This window comes from Astatotilapia calliptera, chromosome 6 (assembly GCF_964374335.1).
Source record: "Astatotilapia calliptera chromosome 6, fAstCal68.1, whole genome shotgun sequence".
NCBI classification, from domain to species: Eukaryota; Metazoa; Chordata; class Actinopteri; order Cichliformes; family Cichlidae; genus Astatotilapia; species Astatotilapia calliptera.
In genome coordinates this window covers 32,978,232-32,997,903 of record NC_137427.1, presented here as the reverse complement: position 1 = coordinate 32,997,903, position 19,672 = coordinate 32,978,232, and the positions used below count along the sequence as shown (strand labels likewise).

The 19,672-nt window shown below is 39.7% G+C and overlaps 1 protein-coding gene across 1 annotated transcript; it reads right to left on the bottom strand.

The window, feature by feature from the left end:
- Nucleotides 1–12,313: 12,313 nt before the first annotated feature.
- Nucleotides 12,314–16,303, bottom strand: LOC145429534 (uncharacterized). Its single transcript, XM_080303173.1, has 6 exons — nt 16,073–16,303; nt 15,863–15,967; nt 15,538–15,756; nt 14,884–15,225; nt 12,897–13,405; nt 12,314–12,427 (listed from the first exon to the last, which is right to left on the bottom strand). The coding sequence occupies exons 1-5, from the start codon at nt 16,254–16,256 to the stop codon at nt 13,056–13,058; spliced, it is 1,200 nt and encodes a 399-aa protein (XP_080159299.1). The 5' UTR covers nt 16,257–16,303; the 3' UTR covers nt 12,314–12,427; nt 12,897–13,055.
- Nucleotides 16,304–19,672: the final 3,369 nt, after the last annotated feature.

The following is a 19,672-nucleotide window of genomic DNA, read 5'->3' as shown; positions in this document are numbered from 1 at the left end:
ATTCTTCCTCAGTCAAACAGCAGCACTCATGCAAATTGTTTTCCTCCTAGCTCCAGGTGTTGTGCCAAAAAGTGACCGTGATTACCATCAGCGGGAGCGCGCGGCTGCTTAAAGCTGTAGTGTCCAGATTGCTTACATAGTCAGCTACTTGCATGCAACTGATATAAGAGTGTGAATGTGTATGAATGTAGTTAGGAAGAATCAGTTTAATTGTAATTGGGTGAATGTGACATGTTGTACTAGATACATGTTGTAATGTGTTTTGACAAGCAACCATTTGACTAACAGGTCTGTCTCACCTGCTCTTGTTCCCTCTCTGTTCCTCTCTCTCCCTCTTTGTGCTGACAATCAAGCCAAACAGCAACATCATCAAATATAGTTGAAACCAGATATTTACATACTCTTCAGATAAAAACATAAACACTTGTTTAATTGTTAAACATCAAATCAGACTAAATGCTTATTTTTTTTAGATATAAAATACATATATAAATATAAACAACATATTTGTTAAATAGAGAGAAATTGTATGTATTATTGTATTCAAAATTGAGCCACACTTATGGAGCTCCACAGTTCTTTTCTTGGTGTTTTGGTTGATATCTCTTGATTTTTGCATGTCAGAGAAACAGGCTCTGTGTTTTGCCTTATATGCATCCACAGCTGTGCCACCAATTTACTCACATGGACTCTACCAACCAACCAGAAGCTTCTTAAGCTCAGAATGCAATCGTCTGGAGTTTTCTTATTAATTAACAATAAACTTAGTGTACATGTACTCCTACATTTGATGAAAGTGATAAAAATAGACAGGTCTCTCTTTATTCTGACATTTAACTAATTCAAAAGATATTTCAATATTTATTGACCTAAAACAAAAAAGTTTACTCTAAAATTGATGTTCAACAGTAAAGAAAAAACATTTTTTTGTTTTTCACTAAAGTGTATGTAAATATCTGGTTTCAATTGTGAATATACTGCTGTGTATTGAAATTCATCTTGTTTTGCATAGAAATATACTGAACAACACACAAAGCATAATATATAAAATAACATCTACCTGAGTTTTTTCTTTGAAAGAAGCTCCTTATGTCCATTGTTTTGTACATCAGTACATAACTGAAAGTGATTTCGAGTGCTTTGATTAGCCATTGGGGGTAACAACTGAGATTTGAAGAGATATTATTTACATTGTGCTTCTTCTATTTTGGGGGAATCAAAGTTAACTCACCCAAACAATTTATCCAGGCAATTTGATTAAGACACTAATTGATTAGAAAAAAATTCAAACAAAAATAATATTTTCATTAAAGTATCAATACAAGTTCAAAGCTCATTACTGCCACCATGTATCAAAAATTCGTAATTTGTTTTAATTTTTCAGCTGAGTCTATGAAAAATGTTTAATATAACACACAACAGGCGTGCAATAGTATTTGTACACTTGCAAGAAAATTCCCATAGAGCTATATGTGTGGTGTGCAGTGTCTCTCTAAGGAAATGTGATGAAACTGGTGGCAGGCCTTAAAAACACACTTTTATCTTCTGTAAAAGGCTGAGCTGTGCTAATTTACACAAGAACTGGACTGAAAATCAGTGAAAACAGGTCTAATGGACTCAATCCAATGTGAATATAGTGGTTCAGTGATTGTCTGCAGCTAGCTGTAAAGCACCATGGAGGTTGTGTTATGGTATGTGGATCCATATACTGCTGATGGTCTGGTGGCATTTTAGGGTCCCTTTTATCGCACAGCTTAAGGGAAACCTTCAATGACTTGAATGTATTTGTAAGTGTATGTATGGAGTGAATATGAAGAACAAGTGAAAAAGAAAAGGGAAGCAAATACTGCAGACTTACATCAACCAATCAGAGGTAGATTAACCCACAGTGTAGGGAGAGGCAGAGACTTACGTGACACTGTCACAGTGAGTTTACATTTCCTTAATACTCGGTCCAAAAAAGGATAAGCTGTATAACTTCTTTATTGGTTCAATGTTAGAAGTAAACCTGATCAACCACAACAGGATCAGTGCTAAGGTCACATGATGCTACATGAAACATCTTTAAACAGACTTTAGTGGGTCGGTTGTTTCCTGAGTCAGCTTTAAACCACTTCACACTCATATTTCATAGTAAAAGTGGAAGTCACTGTGGTCAAACTGTCATTCAGTAAAGAGAGCACACTAACACAGACATTACAGTCTTTAGTCAGACACACAGCTCACTAGGCTCCATTCAAACACTTTTCACAGCCTCCATTTGTGATGTTCTTGTGCTTTCAGTTTGTCAATAGTAATTTTGCCAGAGACTGGAGGACCTCCCTGTTCTCATCAAATAATCTAAGTGTCCCAAAACATCCACTAGGACTGCGTCAATGTGTGTGGGTGCTCCACAGAAGATCTTCCACTGGAGCAGTCTTGTGACATCACTCTACACTCAGCCTTTGACTAAGTTATGATGATTGATGGTCAAACAGTGCACCTTAAATCTGACCCTGCACACAGGGTCAGATTATATAGCGTTAGTCTTGACAATCACAATAAGGAAGACCACACCCAGTTGTCGGTGCCTAAAAGCTGCCAGGAAATTATTTTCCAGGCGGCTCATTACAACCTGATGGCTTGTCACATGGGGTATGACAAAACTGCCCTGTGGTTTGCATCATCCAGTGCTGGAAGCCAGGTTCTGTCCCAAATACCAGGCGGTATGTGCCCGAGGAGGGGGGCGGTGTTCACAGAGGGAAAAGTGGGAGCGAGAGTGGAAGAATGAGGGAGGGTCTGTAGTGAGGGGAGGTCCAGAGGCAATAATACAGACAGAGCTTGGCTGGCCAAGTTGATTGATGGGGGTATGCAGGGTATGGTGTGTGGCTTAGCTGCAGGTTAGGGGTGGAGCAGTGGGTTGTGAATTGGCCAGGGGAACCTGGCACAGCCAGGTCTGTCAGCCTTCACACCAACTGCACCTTTCCTATTTTCAGTAGCTACTGGGGCCCAGAGAAGAGAGATGTGTGGTATGTGCAAGGCGGAGAAAGGAGCTGACAAAGTGTATATATGTAAAAATCACTCTAAATAAAAACAGTTAATTTGTCTCTAAAAACACCAGTACAGTAAAAGTTCACCATTGTTGTTAAAGAGGTTTTGGATCTGCATTCATGCTTCTTTTCTACTGCACATGACAATGAGTTCCCCGTACTACTTTACTTCACAGGAACCAGAACTCAATCCATTACAGCACTCGCCTCTGTCAGTGCGCCCAAGAGCAGCTGTGACTACAATGTAGCTTGCTATTGCCAGTGTCTGAATGTGTGTGTGAATGGGTGAATGACTGAATGTAGTGAAAAGTGCTATACAAATGCAGGCCATTTACAGCACTTTTTGGAATGTGGTGGGATGAAAATTGACATTATGGATGTGCAGTTGATAAATCTGCACAGTATGTTTGATGCTGTCATGTCAATATGGACCAAATGTGGGAAATGTTTCCAAAATTAAGACAGCTTTGAAGGGAAAATGGGGAACCAATGTGTACCTAATAAAGTGGTACATTTACTTTTACATTTACTTAGTGTTTAATAATATTTAAAAGAACAAAAAGTAAAGTGAGTTCAGCCGAGGCCCAGTTAATCTTACCTTCTTTATCACAAAGGGTTTATGTTCTGGAAAAATTCAAAATGTTAATCATCATATTCATTGTTCCCAAATAAGGCACACAGGGAGCTCTGCCCACAAGTTGTTCTGATATGGTAAGGAGGTAATCCATAGTAAATATAAGTACCCTGCTTTGAGTTCATATTTATATTCATATTTACTTTGAGTTCATATTTATCACTTCCTGTCTGTCTAAAAATCCTTTTTAAAAATTATTTTTCACAACTTTCCAGGACTTGCTTCTGTACGCACAAACACACACCTTCATCTGTCACCTTCTTATGCCCTCCGGGTGGCTCTTCTGTGTATCCTACTATTAACACATCCTCATCCTCCCAGCCTGTAACAACAACAAAGCTGGCACTCAAACAGCACAGGACACGACTCCTTCATGAACAGCACACAGTCTCAGTTTCAGTGTTGTGTTCACACACAGGCTTAGTTTTCAGGTTCCATTGCCTCAGTGAAGTGAAAGTACATAACCCTCACATTAAAAAAATGAGTGCGGAAAATTCCTCTGGTGCCATCCAGTGGTATGTTCAGAGCACTTCACTATTCCTGTTAATACAACATCTGAAAAGGAAAACAGTGTAAAGTCCTGCTGTCATAGTAAAAGAATTTCTTCATAAACTCAGAAAAATCAGCATTTGAACCAAATAACAAAAATATTTTAAAAATCTGGTCTCAGATTTATTATTTTACTGTTTTATTGTGAAGCACTTTGGTGTGCCTTAGGGTTTTTAAATGTGCTATATGAATTGTATTGTAGAATAAGCTGAATAACACAGTGTATTGTGGTCTGGCTTGCACTGTCAACAGGTAAGCATTTTTCCAGTGATATGGGGGAAGAAAGAAACTGTCACAGTGTTTGAAACGGACTCACGTGCAGACCAGGTATCCTTGGCAAAGAGAAAGTGCGTTTATTTACAGTGAGACACCAGGTGAGAATATATATACAGTGTGGTGGGGGAAAGGGTCCGGGGGACCAGGGGCCAGGGGGAAACAGGGATTAATCCAATACACGTTCTCAGTTGTTCCCCACACCCCCACTGATTTGTGATGAGGGGTCTTTGGTCCTTGTACAGTTCTAGGCATTCCAGGATCCATGTCAGGGACATTGACTCACAGACAATGTTCCCTCTAATTTTTCATGTGCCTGAGCAAACACACAAACTCCCTGAGCGGACCCTTGGACCACTGTGAGCAACAGCAGATGTGTGCACTCTGGTCACGCCAGCATCAAATCCATCCAAGTTTATTTATTACAGTGGTTCCCAAACTTTTTTTGCTCGGCCCCCTTTGCTTTACAAGAAAATCTTTGTGCTATCAATGCATTTTTCAAAAAAATGCTTCTCTGTGCAAAACATGCTCACGATGCAGGGGAATTAAAATTTTGTTGGGGATACCTACCTTGGTACCACCGCTGTGCAGGTGAAGCCAGTGTGCTTGGACATGTTGCAGTGGAGATTTTTTCTTTTGGTTTTTGACCACCCTGAGTCTTGGGTTGACATAACATCTTGTTGCTATGCCACCTTAAATTGGTCATGTGATTGGTTTACCACAACTTCTTTATTATTCCTCAACTAATCAGTCCACACCACATTTTCTTCTTAGTAACGGCGATGTAACAATAGAAATAGTAATTATTCAGATTACTAGTTACTGAAAAAAGTAACGGCCGTTATTCCCACCACTGATAATGACACGATTACCTGCATTTCCACTACTCATAAGCTCGTGTCAGTATTTAATGATCAATATCCACAAATGAATATTGGAACTAAATGACACTAGATAAGCACATATTTGACTGAGAACTTAAACTTCACCTTAATTTAACGTCTGCCCTGCTCACATCTCGTTGTCATTAGCGTGTCTTCACTCCACATCGGCCACACCGCTTTGCTAGCTAAAACACGGGTGTCGGCATATAAGGACGCCATCATAACCACTGTGGTCTTCAGGACTTTGAGATATAAAAAGTATATTTATGTGGATTCACCTCTGTTTGCACCATTTTGTTATCAGCGGTTGCATCTGTGCATGCCAAAGAGAAAATTTTCATAATAACAGCTGGATACTGAGCTGACTCTACCTGCCTCTTGCATGTAGCACAAGCGTTTACTACTATAAGGGAGAAGAATTTCAATTTATAAAGGCAGTTAAAAAAAACTGTTAATACTTCCATGAACCATTGAGCAAGGCATATTACTAGATAGATGCTATTAGGAATGCTTTCAAAAGGCATCAACAGCACAAATACAGTGGATATCATTCACAGAACAATGTTTTCAACCAGGATGTAAACATTTTCAACAACATTGCAAGCATTGATCAACAACCGCTGATCAATGGCTATGAGTTCCATTCACTGAGAGTTGGGGAATGGCTGCAATGACAGCATTGTAACATGGTGAAAGATGTACCCTTAGGCCCCCTCCTCGATTCAGAGATGGTGGTTGTTGATCAATGGTCATGAGAATTTGCATAATTATGACGAAGGAACTGACCTCCCAGCCCATTGTTCCTTCAGTGAGCTGGTTTCAGTCATTATGCAAATGTACTGTTTATAAGATTGGGGAAACCTGCAGTCAGCTGAGACTGAAGAAGTCAGTTGGATGAGTGATGAAATGTTTCTCCCAGTGAAAACGTTACGTCCAGATGAACAGAATCAACTTTTGGAGACAGAGAATGAACTTGTTATGCTCACTGTGTAACTGTCTCCCTTTATAAGAGCATTTTTCTGACACACTACTTAGCAGTGGCATGCAGTGACTTTTATAGAAAGGAAAGCAGCTGATAAGCAATTAAAAGTCTTGACTAGATACTCACAGTCTCTAGTGAAATTGAAATAAGCCCAGTTTTCAGTGAAAATATCAAACTGCAGCCACAAGATGGCAGTAATGTAAAAGAAACACGTTGTTGCAGAATTTCTGAAATACAAATCTGAAATAAAAATCTGTGATTATTCTTTACAAGTGAAAGTCTAAGCTAATTATCCACATATGTGTGTCTCGTACCAAGCTTCAAGCATCTGGAGAGTATTGTCAATTTTTTAAAATACCATCATTGATGCAGTTGTCTTCTTTGAAAAAGAAAAAGGAGTACATTCTGTTAAAATTATGGTCCCCAGCTATAATATACTGGGCAACATGGCGGCATGGTGGTTGGCACTGTTGCCTCACAGCAAGAAAGACCTGAGTTCAATTCCACCATCAGCCTCTTTCTGTGTGGAGTTTGCGTGGGTTCTCCCTGGGTACTCTGGCTTCCTTCCAAAGACATGCAGCTAGTGGGGTTAGGTTTATTGGAAACACTAAAATTGCCTATAGGTGTGAATGGTTGTCTCAGTCTATGTATTAGACTAGCGACCTGTCCATGGTGCCCTAAGACAGCTGGGATAGGCTCCAGCGGGCCCCCCGACCCTGAAGTTAGATGGATATAAGATGCTGTCATCCTTACATTTAGAAGAAGTGTATGACTAGGAGCAGTCCGGTTGTGCTGCATGGATGTTGTGTTTAGAATCTCTCCACCACACTCCTCTTTTAGAGGCAGAAACGTGCTACTTGCAACGTGAATCTCATGTGGTTATTTGGTGGTTCAGAAAAAAATTCAAGTGACGAGAAACCTGCAGACATGACGACCTGAAAGTGACACGATGAACAGTCAGTGTAGTGCAGCAGCTATCTGCCATCATTCAAATCAACTTGAAGTATTCTTTGCTGCTCTGTACTTTACCATGATTCTTATTTTCTTTCTTTCCTGTAAAAAGAAAAAAATCACAAGATATGCTCATAAAACTTGCAGCAACAGCAAATTTGATTTAGTTATGAGAGTTTTACCAGAATGAGAGTAGAGACTTGTAACACAGCTGTCTGTGGTTATCTTGTGGCGTGAGAAAAAGAAACCAAGAGAAAGAGGCAGATGATGTCTATGATACTGTAGTTCACTATGATGCATGCAGAGCAACACTTTTGAAAGAATTATTATCACACATCTGGATCTATACTGTTCACTCTACGGAATTCTTCTTTAGACTAATTAGTCAGTAATGACATTATGATATTGAAGATCTCATCTTTAACTGTAAGTTTCTCAACACCAATGTATACTACACCATACTACACTAAAGTAATTAAGTAATAAGTAAACAATTAAATGACGTAAAAGTTCAGTACCGTAAAATTATATATAAGAATTCCAGCTTCTCATGTCCCTTTTTACCCATGTTGCTGTCATTCGGTATCTTTACGTCTATCACTATGGCCATCTTCCTCTCCTTGTCCACCACTACTATGTCCATTCACTTCGCCATCACCAGTTTGTCCATCTATATCTCAAAGTCCCACAGGATCTGAGTTCGGTCAGTCTTGGTCATTCTCGATCACCCCCCTAGAGGGAGGTCCATTTTGACCTCGGGACTTCCAGAACATTTTCCAGGCCACAGATGTTTCTGTCCTGCCTGCTAGCATCTTACACCCTGCTGTTATGTGCTGGATTGTCTCAGGGGTACCTTTACACAGCCTGCACCTGGGGTCTTGCCTGGTGTGATAGACCCCAGCCTCTATGGATGTTGTACTTACAGCTTGTTCCTGTGCTGCCATGATTAGTGCCTCTGTGCTGTCTTTCAGTCCGGCTTTGCCCAGCAACTGGTAGGATTTCTGGATGTCAGCCACTTCCTCTATCTGATGGTGGTACATACTGCATAGGGGACTAACCTTTTGTGATGGTTCCTCCTCTTTCTTGGGTTTCTGCTGCCTGTGGTATTCACTGAGCATGCGGCCATATATTTGTGCGTGTTCGTTGTGTCGTCCTGGACTGTGGTGCTGACACTCACTAGTCCCCGGCCTCCTTCCTTCCGCTTAGCATAGAGCCTCAGGGTGCTGGACTTGGGGTGAAACCCTCCATACACGGTTCGGAGCGTCCTTGTCTTGATGTCAGTGGCTTCCATCTCCTCAGTTGGCCAGTTTATTATTCCAGCAGGGCGTTGGTGTTGATAGTCCGGATCTAGTTCTTACCATTCATCTGACTCTTCAGGACGTGCCTAACCCTCTACAGGTACTCAGTGGTTGCAGCTTTCCTACCGGCTTCTTCGTGTCTTCCATTTGCCTGTGGAATTCCCAGATACTTGTAGCTGTCCTCAGCGTCTGGAACGTTGCCTTCTGGTAATTCGATCCCCTCAGTTCTGACCACTTTTCCTGTCTTCATTACCATCTGACTACACTTCTCCAGTATGAATGGCATTCCAACGTTGTTGCTGCATATCTTGATCGTGTGGATCAGGGGATCAATATCCCCTAAGCTCTCTCTTGTGTATATATTGTGTCAGTCTCCCTTTGTCCTTTATGGATCATCAGCTCACCTTCCCTCAGTGTTTTCTAGCTTCTTGTGCCTCCTAATGTTTTGCTTAGTGTAGTTCTTTAAAGTTTTAGTTTTATTGTAATTTTTTTTGTCTGGATTACCAACCTGATAAATGGTGCCTTTATTATAGTATTATTGTCTCCCATTGTCCGCATTTGGGTCCTCGACCTCTACACTTGGTCTGCTCATCCCACAGACCCTGACAGTTACTGGATTTTTCTTTTGTGGTGTAAAAAAATTAAGAAACATGATGACAGAAGTTTTCATTTCTGACAGCATGCATGAAAACTGCCCTTTTTGAAGCACTAGCAAGTTTTCTTGCATTTTGCAGGACATTTGTGAAACATGAATTTCATTATTACACATTTTTCAACTGAACAATTCAAGCACTGCTACTTTTCTTCTGATTTCTTCTGTATAATATGCCCGAAAACAGAGAGTGAACACTGACCGATATACCAGCTGTGGTGTCTCTGTTTTGATGCTGAAGTTATTTCAGACAATAAAACCATCACTGGTTACAAACTCTTTTTTTTAGTGAGCAGGCAGTGACTTGATGGTGGATTCAAAGTCACCCGTGTGGTTATCAGTGAAGTGCAGTGTTGTATAGTGATGAGCTGGGATGTTTTCATCCATAGAGTCAAGGTTCAGCTGAGGAGGCAAGACAGTTATTCTAATTTTACATTGAACTGCTTCAAACCTTTGGCTGATTCTTCTACAGACCATCAAAGTGCCTTGAAAACTATTCACCCCCTTCTTGATTTTATTTAGATCTTACACTTAAAATAATCAGATCATCAAATACATTTTATTGTTAGACAAAGATAAGTAAATGCAAAATACATTTTTAATTGATGATTTTAGTTATTAAAGGAAGAAAGCTATCAGAACCTAATCTTGCCTCCCCTATTTTAGTAGCCTGAAAACAGAACAGAGCTAGAGTCTAAAGATAGAGGCTTGCGTGGCTTCTGTAGCCTCAACCAATTAAATGCAGTGAACTGTGCACTCATCCACATCCTGTGTGTTGACGTGTCGTGGTGGGTCCCCTCAGTAGCTGGAGACTTGCTACAGTGGTGCCAAACATACCATACCAGCTTTATTTATGAAGCACTTTAAGATAAAACCAGGGTTCACAAAGTTCTGTACATATACCAATAGCATAAACACAATAAAACAAAATAACACAAAATAAGATAAAATAAATAAATGAATAAAATAAAAGTAAAACAAAACATGTTAAAACAAGTTGATAAAACAAGTTGAGTCAACCCCTCAAAGAGTGCCAAAGGCTTCAGCAGATAAATATGTTATAATAAGAGTTTTAAACTGAGAAAGAAGAGGCCTGCCTAACGTACAAGGGCAGATCATTCCACAACTTTGGAGCGGCTACAGCAAACCCACGGTCATTCAGAGATTTAAAAACAAAAAAATTCACCAAGTTTCACAGAGAAAGTTCGCTGTGCCAAATAGGATGTGAACCACTGCAGTGCGGTACTCCTAACACCCGCCAACTGCTGTAAATTAAACTCTTATGATCCACTCTATCAAAGGCAGCAGTTAAATGTAAAAGCACGATAATAAGACTCACCCGAGACAGTTACTAAAAACACATCATTAAAAACTCTTAGAAGGGCAGATTCTGTACTATGCAAAACTTTAAAACCAGATTGAAAAACTTCTAAAATACTGTGTTCTTCTAAAAAGGACATTAATTGCTTGTAATCTGCTTTTCATTAATGTTTGAGATCAAAGGCAGTTTGGAGATAAGCCTGTAATTTGCAGTAATATCAGGATCAAGAGCAGGTTTCTTGAGTAGAGGCTGAATCAATGCATGTTTAAGATTCACAAGTACAACACCAGAGGGAAAGCCACTATTTACAATGGATTGCACAAATGGTGCTGTAGTGAGGAAAACCTCTTTGAAAAATCGAGGAGGGAGAGCATCATAAGGGGAACCTGAGAGCTTCAGGTGAGAGACCAACTCCTGCAGGCAAAGCAAAGAAACTGGTGCAAACCTGTCAAAGTCAACAGAGATATGGACAGGCATAGAAGGGTCGAGAACGGAATAGGAAATCTGCGCTTTCACCGATGATTTTCACAAATTTCCTGAGAGGACTCGACACCAACAGTCTGTGGAGCATGAAGGACCATGTCAGTGGTTTTTAAATAAGGCGTAATGCTTACAGGAGTTTGCCTGAATAACAGCAGCAAAACGTTTTCTCTTAGCATCTTTAAAAGTTTTCTGATATGAATTCCAGTAATACTGTAATGTTTGGTATGACACCTGAAGTTGATTCTTCTTCCATTTACGTTCAGCTCTCCTAAACTTTCTTCTGACAGCAAGGAAGGAAGGGAAACCTCAAACAAGACAGGCTTATGATCCTACCATACAACATCACAAAACCTTTAAGTTAGAGGTTAACCATGAGTCAAATCAAGATCCAACGTGTGCCCACATTTTTGTGTAGGCACAGACACAGGTTGCACAAAATCAAAAGAATAAATAGGCGTTAAAAACATCCATCACAGTACATCAAGCAGAATCCACAACACATACAGATGGTCGAGGTGCTAGTGCAGATGGTGGCAGACCTGGTGATGATGCAGTGTTAGCAGGTGGTGGTGCATCAGCAGAGACACTGCAGGAGGAGACTGAGTGCCAGAGGCAGGTCTTGGAAAACCTCCTTGCTTGGCCTGGGTCTTGGCCTGCACCGCCACTGCTGGATGAGAGAGGGGGGTGATCTCCAGTCTTTTTTTAGTCTTTTTAAGCCATAGTCGAGGCGTGCTGGTGGCCTATGACTGAATGGATCATATGGCTGTTGCTTGTCTTATTGGGAGAGTTACAGACGGCAAGGCTCAGCCTGCTGCAAGAATCACAGGGAAGTTTTGGGCAAGCTATGGTGGAGTTATGCTCTACAAAGATGCCACAAACCCTGGTTTGATCAGGGTCACTGCTGGAGGCAGAGTGGGTGGAGATAAGGTGTCTAGATGGGGACAGCCACAAAACATTTTCTTCATTTGTGGATAATGGCTCTTACTGTGGTTCGCTGGAGTCTGAAGCCTTTGAAATATCTTATGTAAACCTTTCTAGACTGACTGATAGATGTTAATGAGATATCTTCTAAGCTGTTCTTGAGTTTCGTTGAACCATCACATGATGCTGCTTTTTGGGACTTTTTAGCCTGCTTCAGGTTCTATTTAAGAGATTTGCCAGTATTCAGGCCTGAGTGTGGTTAGTGAAATTGGACTCACAGAAAAGACTCACTTAGGGGTTATACTGGGTCAGAAGTTGTCCACAGTGGGCATGGTCAGGGGGCTCAAATGGAGGAATGGTGGAATAGAGATGATCCATTTCATCCTCTGAAGAATTGAATCTGGGGTAGTGATGATCCTGCTCTGCTGGTTGGGGTGAGATTTCATCATACTTGGAACCAAAAAAAAAGAGAGAAATAACAATTTGAGACGTTATTATTGTTATTATTGTTGAACTTATTGCTGATCTTTCAGTGCAGAGCTCAGCTGGAGAGAGGATTAACACAAAGTAGACTCACTCATAGCTCTTATATGGTAGCTCAGCTGTATGAGGTGGTAAGTTAATAAAATGTTTAAAATCATTTACATGGAAATTTTTACAGATTTATGACCTCCACCGTGAAGTACAGGACGTGGAACATTTGGTACAAAATATAACTGTCAGCAGAACAAACTCACTGCCTACTAAAACAAGAGAAGAAAACCAGAAATCAACAATTCTCTGATTTTAATGATTTGGGCATCTATTTTAAAATGAAGCTGCTCTCCTAGCTGGTGTGAAAGAAGCATGATAGATGATGCTGATGTTTTATGCTATAGTACAGTTTTATATATATGCATACAAATATGTTTTTCTTTACCAGGTGCGAGTCATCCAGAGTTTCATGTCTTGAAGGTTTGTGAGAATTACTCTTTTTTCTGGTTTGTAAAAAAAAAGTGAATACAAAGATGAACACGTGGTTAGTCTGAGAATTTGAGACTGAATCTGATTGAACCGAGAGAGAAAACAGGGCTCATCCTCACCTGATCCACCAGCAGACAGTGAGAAGTATTAAAACCAGCAGAGCTGCAGAAACTCCTGCAGCTGCTGGTGTCCATGTTCCTGTGATACTTTGGACAGTGAGAGTCTTTGGAGCAGAGCTGATATCTTTGTTGGTTTTCACAGCACAGGAGTAGCTTCCTGCATCCTCCCTGCTGACTGGGTCTAGGATCAGATGTTTGATCTGGTTCTCTCTCGGGGTCAGAGGTCGACTGTTCAAGTACCAAATGTAGTTTGTGTTGTCAGTCAGAGGACAGCTGGTACTGCAGGTCAGTGTGACTCTCTGACCCTCTGTCACCACTGCAGAAGGACTCATCTTCACTCTCAGCTCTGAAAAACACTCAGACTGGTCAATAAATGTAAAAAGAAACTTTCAATTGTAGGATTTTATGAATTAGGAAAAAAACAAAATAGATCTTGTCCTCAGCAGGTCTTGAAATAAGGTAAATACAACCACAGATGAACAATCCAAGAGGACATGTTACACTATGCAATTATTTATGTAATAAATATTGAGCGGACCTCAACTAAAGACACCTGTACTGCTTATGAGGACTTAAGAGGCTAAGAACCAAGCAGATGACCAAGGTAACATCAGCAAGTGTGATCACTTCAATAAAAACAGAGGTTTTAGCAGTTTGTGAGTTAACACAATGACGAGGAGGAAAAGATATCAGCAAGACCATTTCCAGATTATGTAAGAATTTGTATATATATATGTATTCATGTCCATGTGCCCACCTGTGTCTGTGTGTATTCATCTCTCTCTCTCTCTCTCTCTCTCTCATTATATATATATACACACATTTAAATATATATACATATGGATTTTTAAAAAATATTTTTATATCATTTATTTTAATTATTTCATTTATTTTGACTACGTTGTCCCTCTGTTCAGCACGTTGGCTGACACTTGGTGTCTGTTAAATGTGCTATACAAATAAAGGTGACTTGACTTGACAGACAGTTTGCCCTCATTCTACAGTGAGACTGATTCTTCAGGTGTGGAAAACCTTCAAAACAGCTGCCAATCTTCATAGCAAAAGGTGAGACCGCGCAATGCTCAGAGAAACTGCAAAAAAACAGAGTCACATCTAGCATGTCAAAGGTCAACGTTTATGATGCCATATTTAGAAAAAAACTGAACAAGTATGGCTTCTTTGGAGGGATTAACAGGATCAAACCTCTTCTCAGGTCATGTTTATCATGTTTCTTACATCATGCCCTGATACACAAAACATTAGACCTTTCAAAAGGCTGTACTCTCCAACCTACACAACTGCATTTTAAAGGTACTATTTACAAACATAAGGTTAGTTGTCAGTTTCCCAAAACAACCATGTCAACATTACAAAGTTGCTCAGGTAATCCTTTTCTTTTTCAAAGCATGAGAAAGTTGTTTAAAGAAAACGAATTAAGATTTTAAACATAACAGGATAACAGAACGCAGGTTTAACTTATTTGTAGGATTTGGTAGACTTTTCTCTCATCATATTAATATTATAATATCACTCACCAGAACATGAAACACATAAAGAATCTACAGAGTAAATATAGAGTGTCTAAATCTGGCAGTGTCAGAAATTAATTTGCATAATTTGGTATAAAGATCTGGAGACGTTTGGTGACTCCATCATGGATGCTGTTGTGGATGGTTCTGCTCCGGTAACCAAAAATGCACCTACCTGTGGCAGCAAGTGATCCAAGGGCCAGAAATGTAAAATGTTACTGTACATGTGACAGGTGTTACATAATTTGAGGACATTTTTGGTACCTGAACACTGAGTCAAACAAGCTGTAATTACCTGTGACAATCAGAGTAACTCCAGGAAAATCAAACTCTTTCACTTCTTCATTTTCTGTTGTGATGGTGAACCTGTATTCTGCTGAGTCATCTCTCTTCAGCTTCTTTAATCTGAGGATGTGTTGGTTCTTCATGCTGTCATCATACTCCACATGATCTGCATCCTCAGTCAGGTTCCTCCTGACGTCCTCCTCAGCATTTCTCTTGACTTTATACCAACATTTAGACTGTATCTGCTCGTAGTCAGGATGTGAGTATTTACTGGAGATGTTGACTGAAGATCCTTCCAGAGCACAGATTCTGCTGTGGACATAATTCAACGCCCAGCAGGAATCACTAACACCTGAAATATCAATGAAACAGAGAAGATATATTTTAACTTAATTAGTCAAATCAGTTTATTTCTATCGCACATTTAAACGCAAGAGATGTTGACCAACGTACAAGTAAAAATAACTTTAAAATATACCAGTAATTACTAATACTAATAATAAAAAACAACTAAGTACCCTATGAAAATAATAAGAATTGTGATGTGATCACCAACGTTTTAAAACTGATCCTGAACTTTACAGGAAACCAGTGTGATGATTAGTCATAATTGCAAGAAGTGGTGGTAATACTTTGTAAGTGGAGAGACAGTAAGTTTACTCACAGACGTCAGCAGAGCGCACATCCTCAAGACCTTTTACAGCACAAGACAAACCGTCATGATTAGAGCTGGAAACTAGAATCTGTTTTCCCTCCTGCACTGTAGGCTTTCTGGTCTCATACCACACAAAGGAAATCAGAGGCTCAGTCAGAAAACAGCTGCTGTTACAGGTCAGTCTGATGTGACCTCTGTGTTCAGCAGGAGTCCTCTGGACATGAATTTCTGTTGGGAGATGATGAACACATTTTCCACCAGTTCATCTCTGTCATGTCAAATAAATTAACAAATAAAAATGAAATTTCAAAGTGCAGTTTGTCCAGAACTTCACCTCTGGGATATGTGATGGAGCAGGACTCGTCCACTGATGTCTGCTGAGAAGAACACATTCTCCCTTTAGCATAGGTCACACTGAAGCAGGTCTCTGTGATGGAACCTGAGAAAAACCAACAACTTCCAGTAAATTCATTAGAGTCTGAAGAGTAAAGTGTTTGTGTTTAACATCTCATAACATGATGAGGAGGTGTCCATCATGACTCACCCACAGAGACTTCAGGGGCTCTGAGATGCTCGTAGCCTTTGACAGCACAGGAGTATGTGACTGCTTCCTCACTGCTGAGCAGCTCTTGGTACCAGGGAGACCAGTCCTCATAGAGAAACTCTCTGTTTTTGTACCAGATGTAGGCTGCAGGCTTTTCAGTCAGAGGACAGCTGCTGCTGCACATCAGTGTTACTGTCTGTCCCTCTGTGGCAGGAATCACCTTTACCTGCAGCTCTGAGAGGTCACATGACCAACATGAATACACTGATCATTCATAAACTCATTCATTTATGATGCATTTGTAAAAAGAACTGTACCTGTAACTTGGAGATGAATTCCACATTGTTGGCACTTTGATCTGTCAGCAGTTTTAATGCAGTAAAAATTTGCATCTCTCTCTGTCAGATTATTGATTGTTAGAGTGAAATTACTCTCTGCTGACATGCTGTACTTTACATGTGTTTCATCTGTAGAGAGTTCAATCTTGGAGACAGTATCGTGTCCAGTGTACCAGCCATTTCTTGCAGTGGGATGTTGATGTGAGCAGGGCAGATTCACTGATGAACCTTTCAAGGCACAGATGCTGTTTGGTTTTCCCTGAACACCTTTAACACAACATGTGATTAGAAAACATGGTGAACATTTATGCTAACTTTCTTTTCTGTGCTAATCTGTGATGACAGCATGTTACTGTGAAGGATCACAATCTGGTGCTTTGATACACTTGACAGTTCAGAACAGTAAAAGTACAAATCCTGTTAACTGTGAATCTTCTGTTTTCTAAAATCATTTTGTAACTTTCTGCAGGTTTGACACTAAAACTCCTGCCTTCCAGAAACAGCATCACAGTCATCATGAGGAGGAGAAACAAATTATTCCTACCTGAGAGACACAGAATGAAACCCATGAACAAACATCCAGCTTCTGCCAACAACATGGCTGCTGTAGATTTTCTCTTCTAATGAGAAAGTTGATGTATGATGATTATAAAGAGCCGATCACTGCTGCTCTCAGAGTTTGGAAAATATCAGAAACATGAATGTTAAAAATCAACATCTGTCTACCAGGAATCACTGACTTGTGTGAGTGTGTCAGCAGACAAACTGCATTCAGGTTTAACACCATCACTTCCTCATTTACTTATTTCCCCTCCACAAAGAGCCCTCTAGTGAAGAATCGAGATATTGCAGGAGCAAGTCTACAACTATACCTTTGCATTTGCTCCTTATCACTATTGATGGCTTTATTATTGTTTTACTTTAAGGATTCCAATTTACACATTTTAATATATGTTATTAGATCCTGTCAGTGTTTTTTTTTTGTGGTTAAAAAAAAGTTGCACATTACCCAGAAAAAGCTCAGTGAAGTGCAGTCTGTTTTCACGATGATCATCCTGCTCTACTTACTGAACTGAGATGTTTTCATGCTTGACATCAGGGTTAATCTGCAGAGACAAGACAGTTATTATAAATTCATAAATTAAATTACATCAAATGATTTGGATGATTCACTTTGCAGATTCAAGATTCTTTATTTGTCACATGCATAGTTGTACGAGTTCAACATGCAGTGAAATGAATTGTGTCCTGAAACGCTCCCCGATTAAAGAGGACATTATATACACTAAGTAAGTAAAATATATACATTAAGTTAATTTAATAAAGCAATCTGGAAATTTTTAATTAAAAGTCTGAAAATGTACATTGTGTGAGTGGAATGTTAAAGTGTCTTGTGCCATATTAGCACTGCAATGTATTGACAGAGCAGTGCAGGTGGTGTAAACAAGTGCCCAGAGTGATGTAAACAGAGTAATACAACAGAGTGACCGGAGTAGTGCAAACTGTAATGTATAAGGTGATATACACAATAGTGAGGCCAAGAAGAGTCAGACATGATATGAGATGATGTTCTGGAAAGTTCTGTAATGTGGCAAAAATCAGTCCTGTCTCAGTCATCTAACTATAGGTTCAGAAGGACGTTTTGATTTGCGACTCACAAAAGGAGTTGGCTTGGAAGTGAACAACTGGGACCTTTATTCTCAGTACCATTCATAAACACATACATTCTCTTTGTGGTCAGAGTTCGGGCTGAGATCTTTTTCTGTTGCTGTGACACACTTGACCGCCATTAGAGGGAAGATCTCACAGGAAGAGACAGGTAATGCTTCCTGTGCACGAGGTGCATGGTCCTTGTAACACAAGACTGCATCAAAGCCTGTTATTGTCCTTGTGACAATAACAGGTTATAGCTTTAGATGATGAAAAGGGATTTTGTAGCCCTGTATTTCGCATGGGTTACATGACCATTGAATGTTAATTATACAAGTGTTTTGAGCCATTGGAGCTGCTAAAACAAATAAACTACCGACTTTCTCTGCGAGGATAACTGAATGGTCTAAAGTTTTTCCAAAATCTTCTAGTTTCCATGATGAGCATCATTCATTAGATACTGAATGATTCACTTCTAAATTTCTGCCTGTAGGTCTCATGTACAAGTATATAAGTGTGTAAAATTATCTCTTTAAGCACTTCAAATGGAACGATAGTTATCTTTTCAAAAGTGCTGAAGTACAAATGTACCTCAGACAACTAAGGCAGGTAGACATTTACTGCAATGTTTTTACTGCATTTTTGGGTGAGATTTTGGGTTTGTTCAGTCGAATGCCCTTTCTACCCTGAGGATATCCTCAATGCTTTTACTTTGAGCTGTTTTAACTTTTACTTTGGAGATCATGATCTTCTTTACACACTTTATCCTTTTCCTGTGGCTCCAACTGTGATGTGTTATCCTGAGTACTGAAGTTAAAGTAAGTGAATCCAGATAACAGAATAAAGAACTCAGTTAATACAGGGCTCAGGTGGAGGCCTTAAAAAAGGTTACAGGTAGGTGTATGTGAGACAGAAAAAGGCTACAAAACAAAAGCTCAAGATTGATTCCTGATGGCAAATAAACGATCATTCGGATTAAGGGAAACAGGACAGATGAGGAGATGTTTGTGTTTGTACCTGCTGTTTGTTGTCTGATGTTTCCCTTCTTGGAGACTGACTGGAAGTCCTGTTTCTTCTGATTCATAAAAATAAATTAAACAGTGAGTGAAGAACAGATTTCAAAACACATTTTAAATGTGACTGAAAGAGAACAGAGTGATGCTCACCTAAAACCCAGCTTCTGCTAAGATCATGACTGTTGTGGATTTCAGCTTCCAGTCAGAAAGTTGGTTGGATGATTCTTTTACAGCTGCATCCTTTCACAGAAAAAGCAGAAAACAAAACGGAGATTTCCGATTTCCTGTCCAAACTAAAGAAGTTTTTGTACCCTTCTTTAGCTACTTTCTGCTAAAACCCGAGAAGATACAGAGAACATGTCGTCTCTTTCAGCTGCATGCAGTTGTGTTAATTTGTGGAGGTGTTGGTGACAAAACTGTTTTCTGCATTTATGATGGAAACAAACTTCTGTGATGAAGAAGATTCTCCAGCTTCAGCCGTAGTGGTCTGTAAACACACTGTAAACACACTGAAGGAAATGATCAGTGAACATAGTACATGAATAAATACATGTGACTGTTTCAATTTTTGGTGTTCAGTGTTTTTTTGTTTTTGT

What these genes read in the sequence shown, in the direction of transcription:
- LOC145429534 (XM_080303173.1), bottom strand. Translation starts at nt 16,256, where the DNA reads ATGTGCAGCAGCAGCTGTCCTCTGACTGAAAAGCCTGCAGCCTACATC. An exon ending in AGCCCCTGAAGTCTCTGTGG is followed by an intron (nt 15,968 to 16,072) that starts GTGAGTCATGAT and finishes GGTTTTTCTCAG; the next exon opens with GTTCCATCACAGAGACCTGC. An exon ending in TGTGCGCTCTGCTGACGTCT is followed by an intron (nt 15,226 to 15,537) that starts GTGAGTAAACTT and finishes TTGATATTTCAG; the next exon opens with GTGTTAGTGATTCCTGCTGG.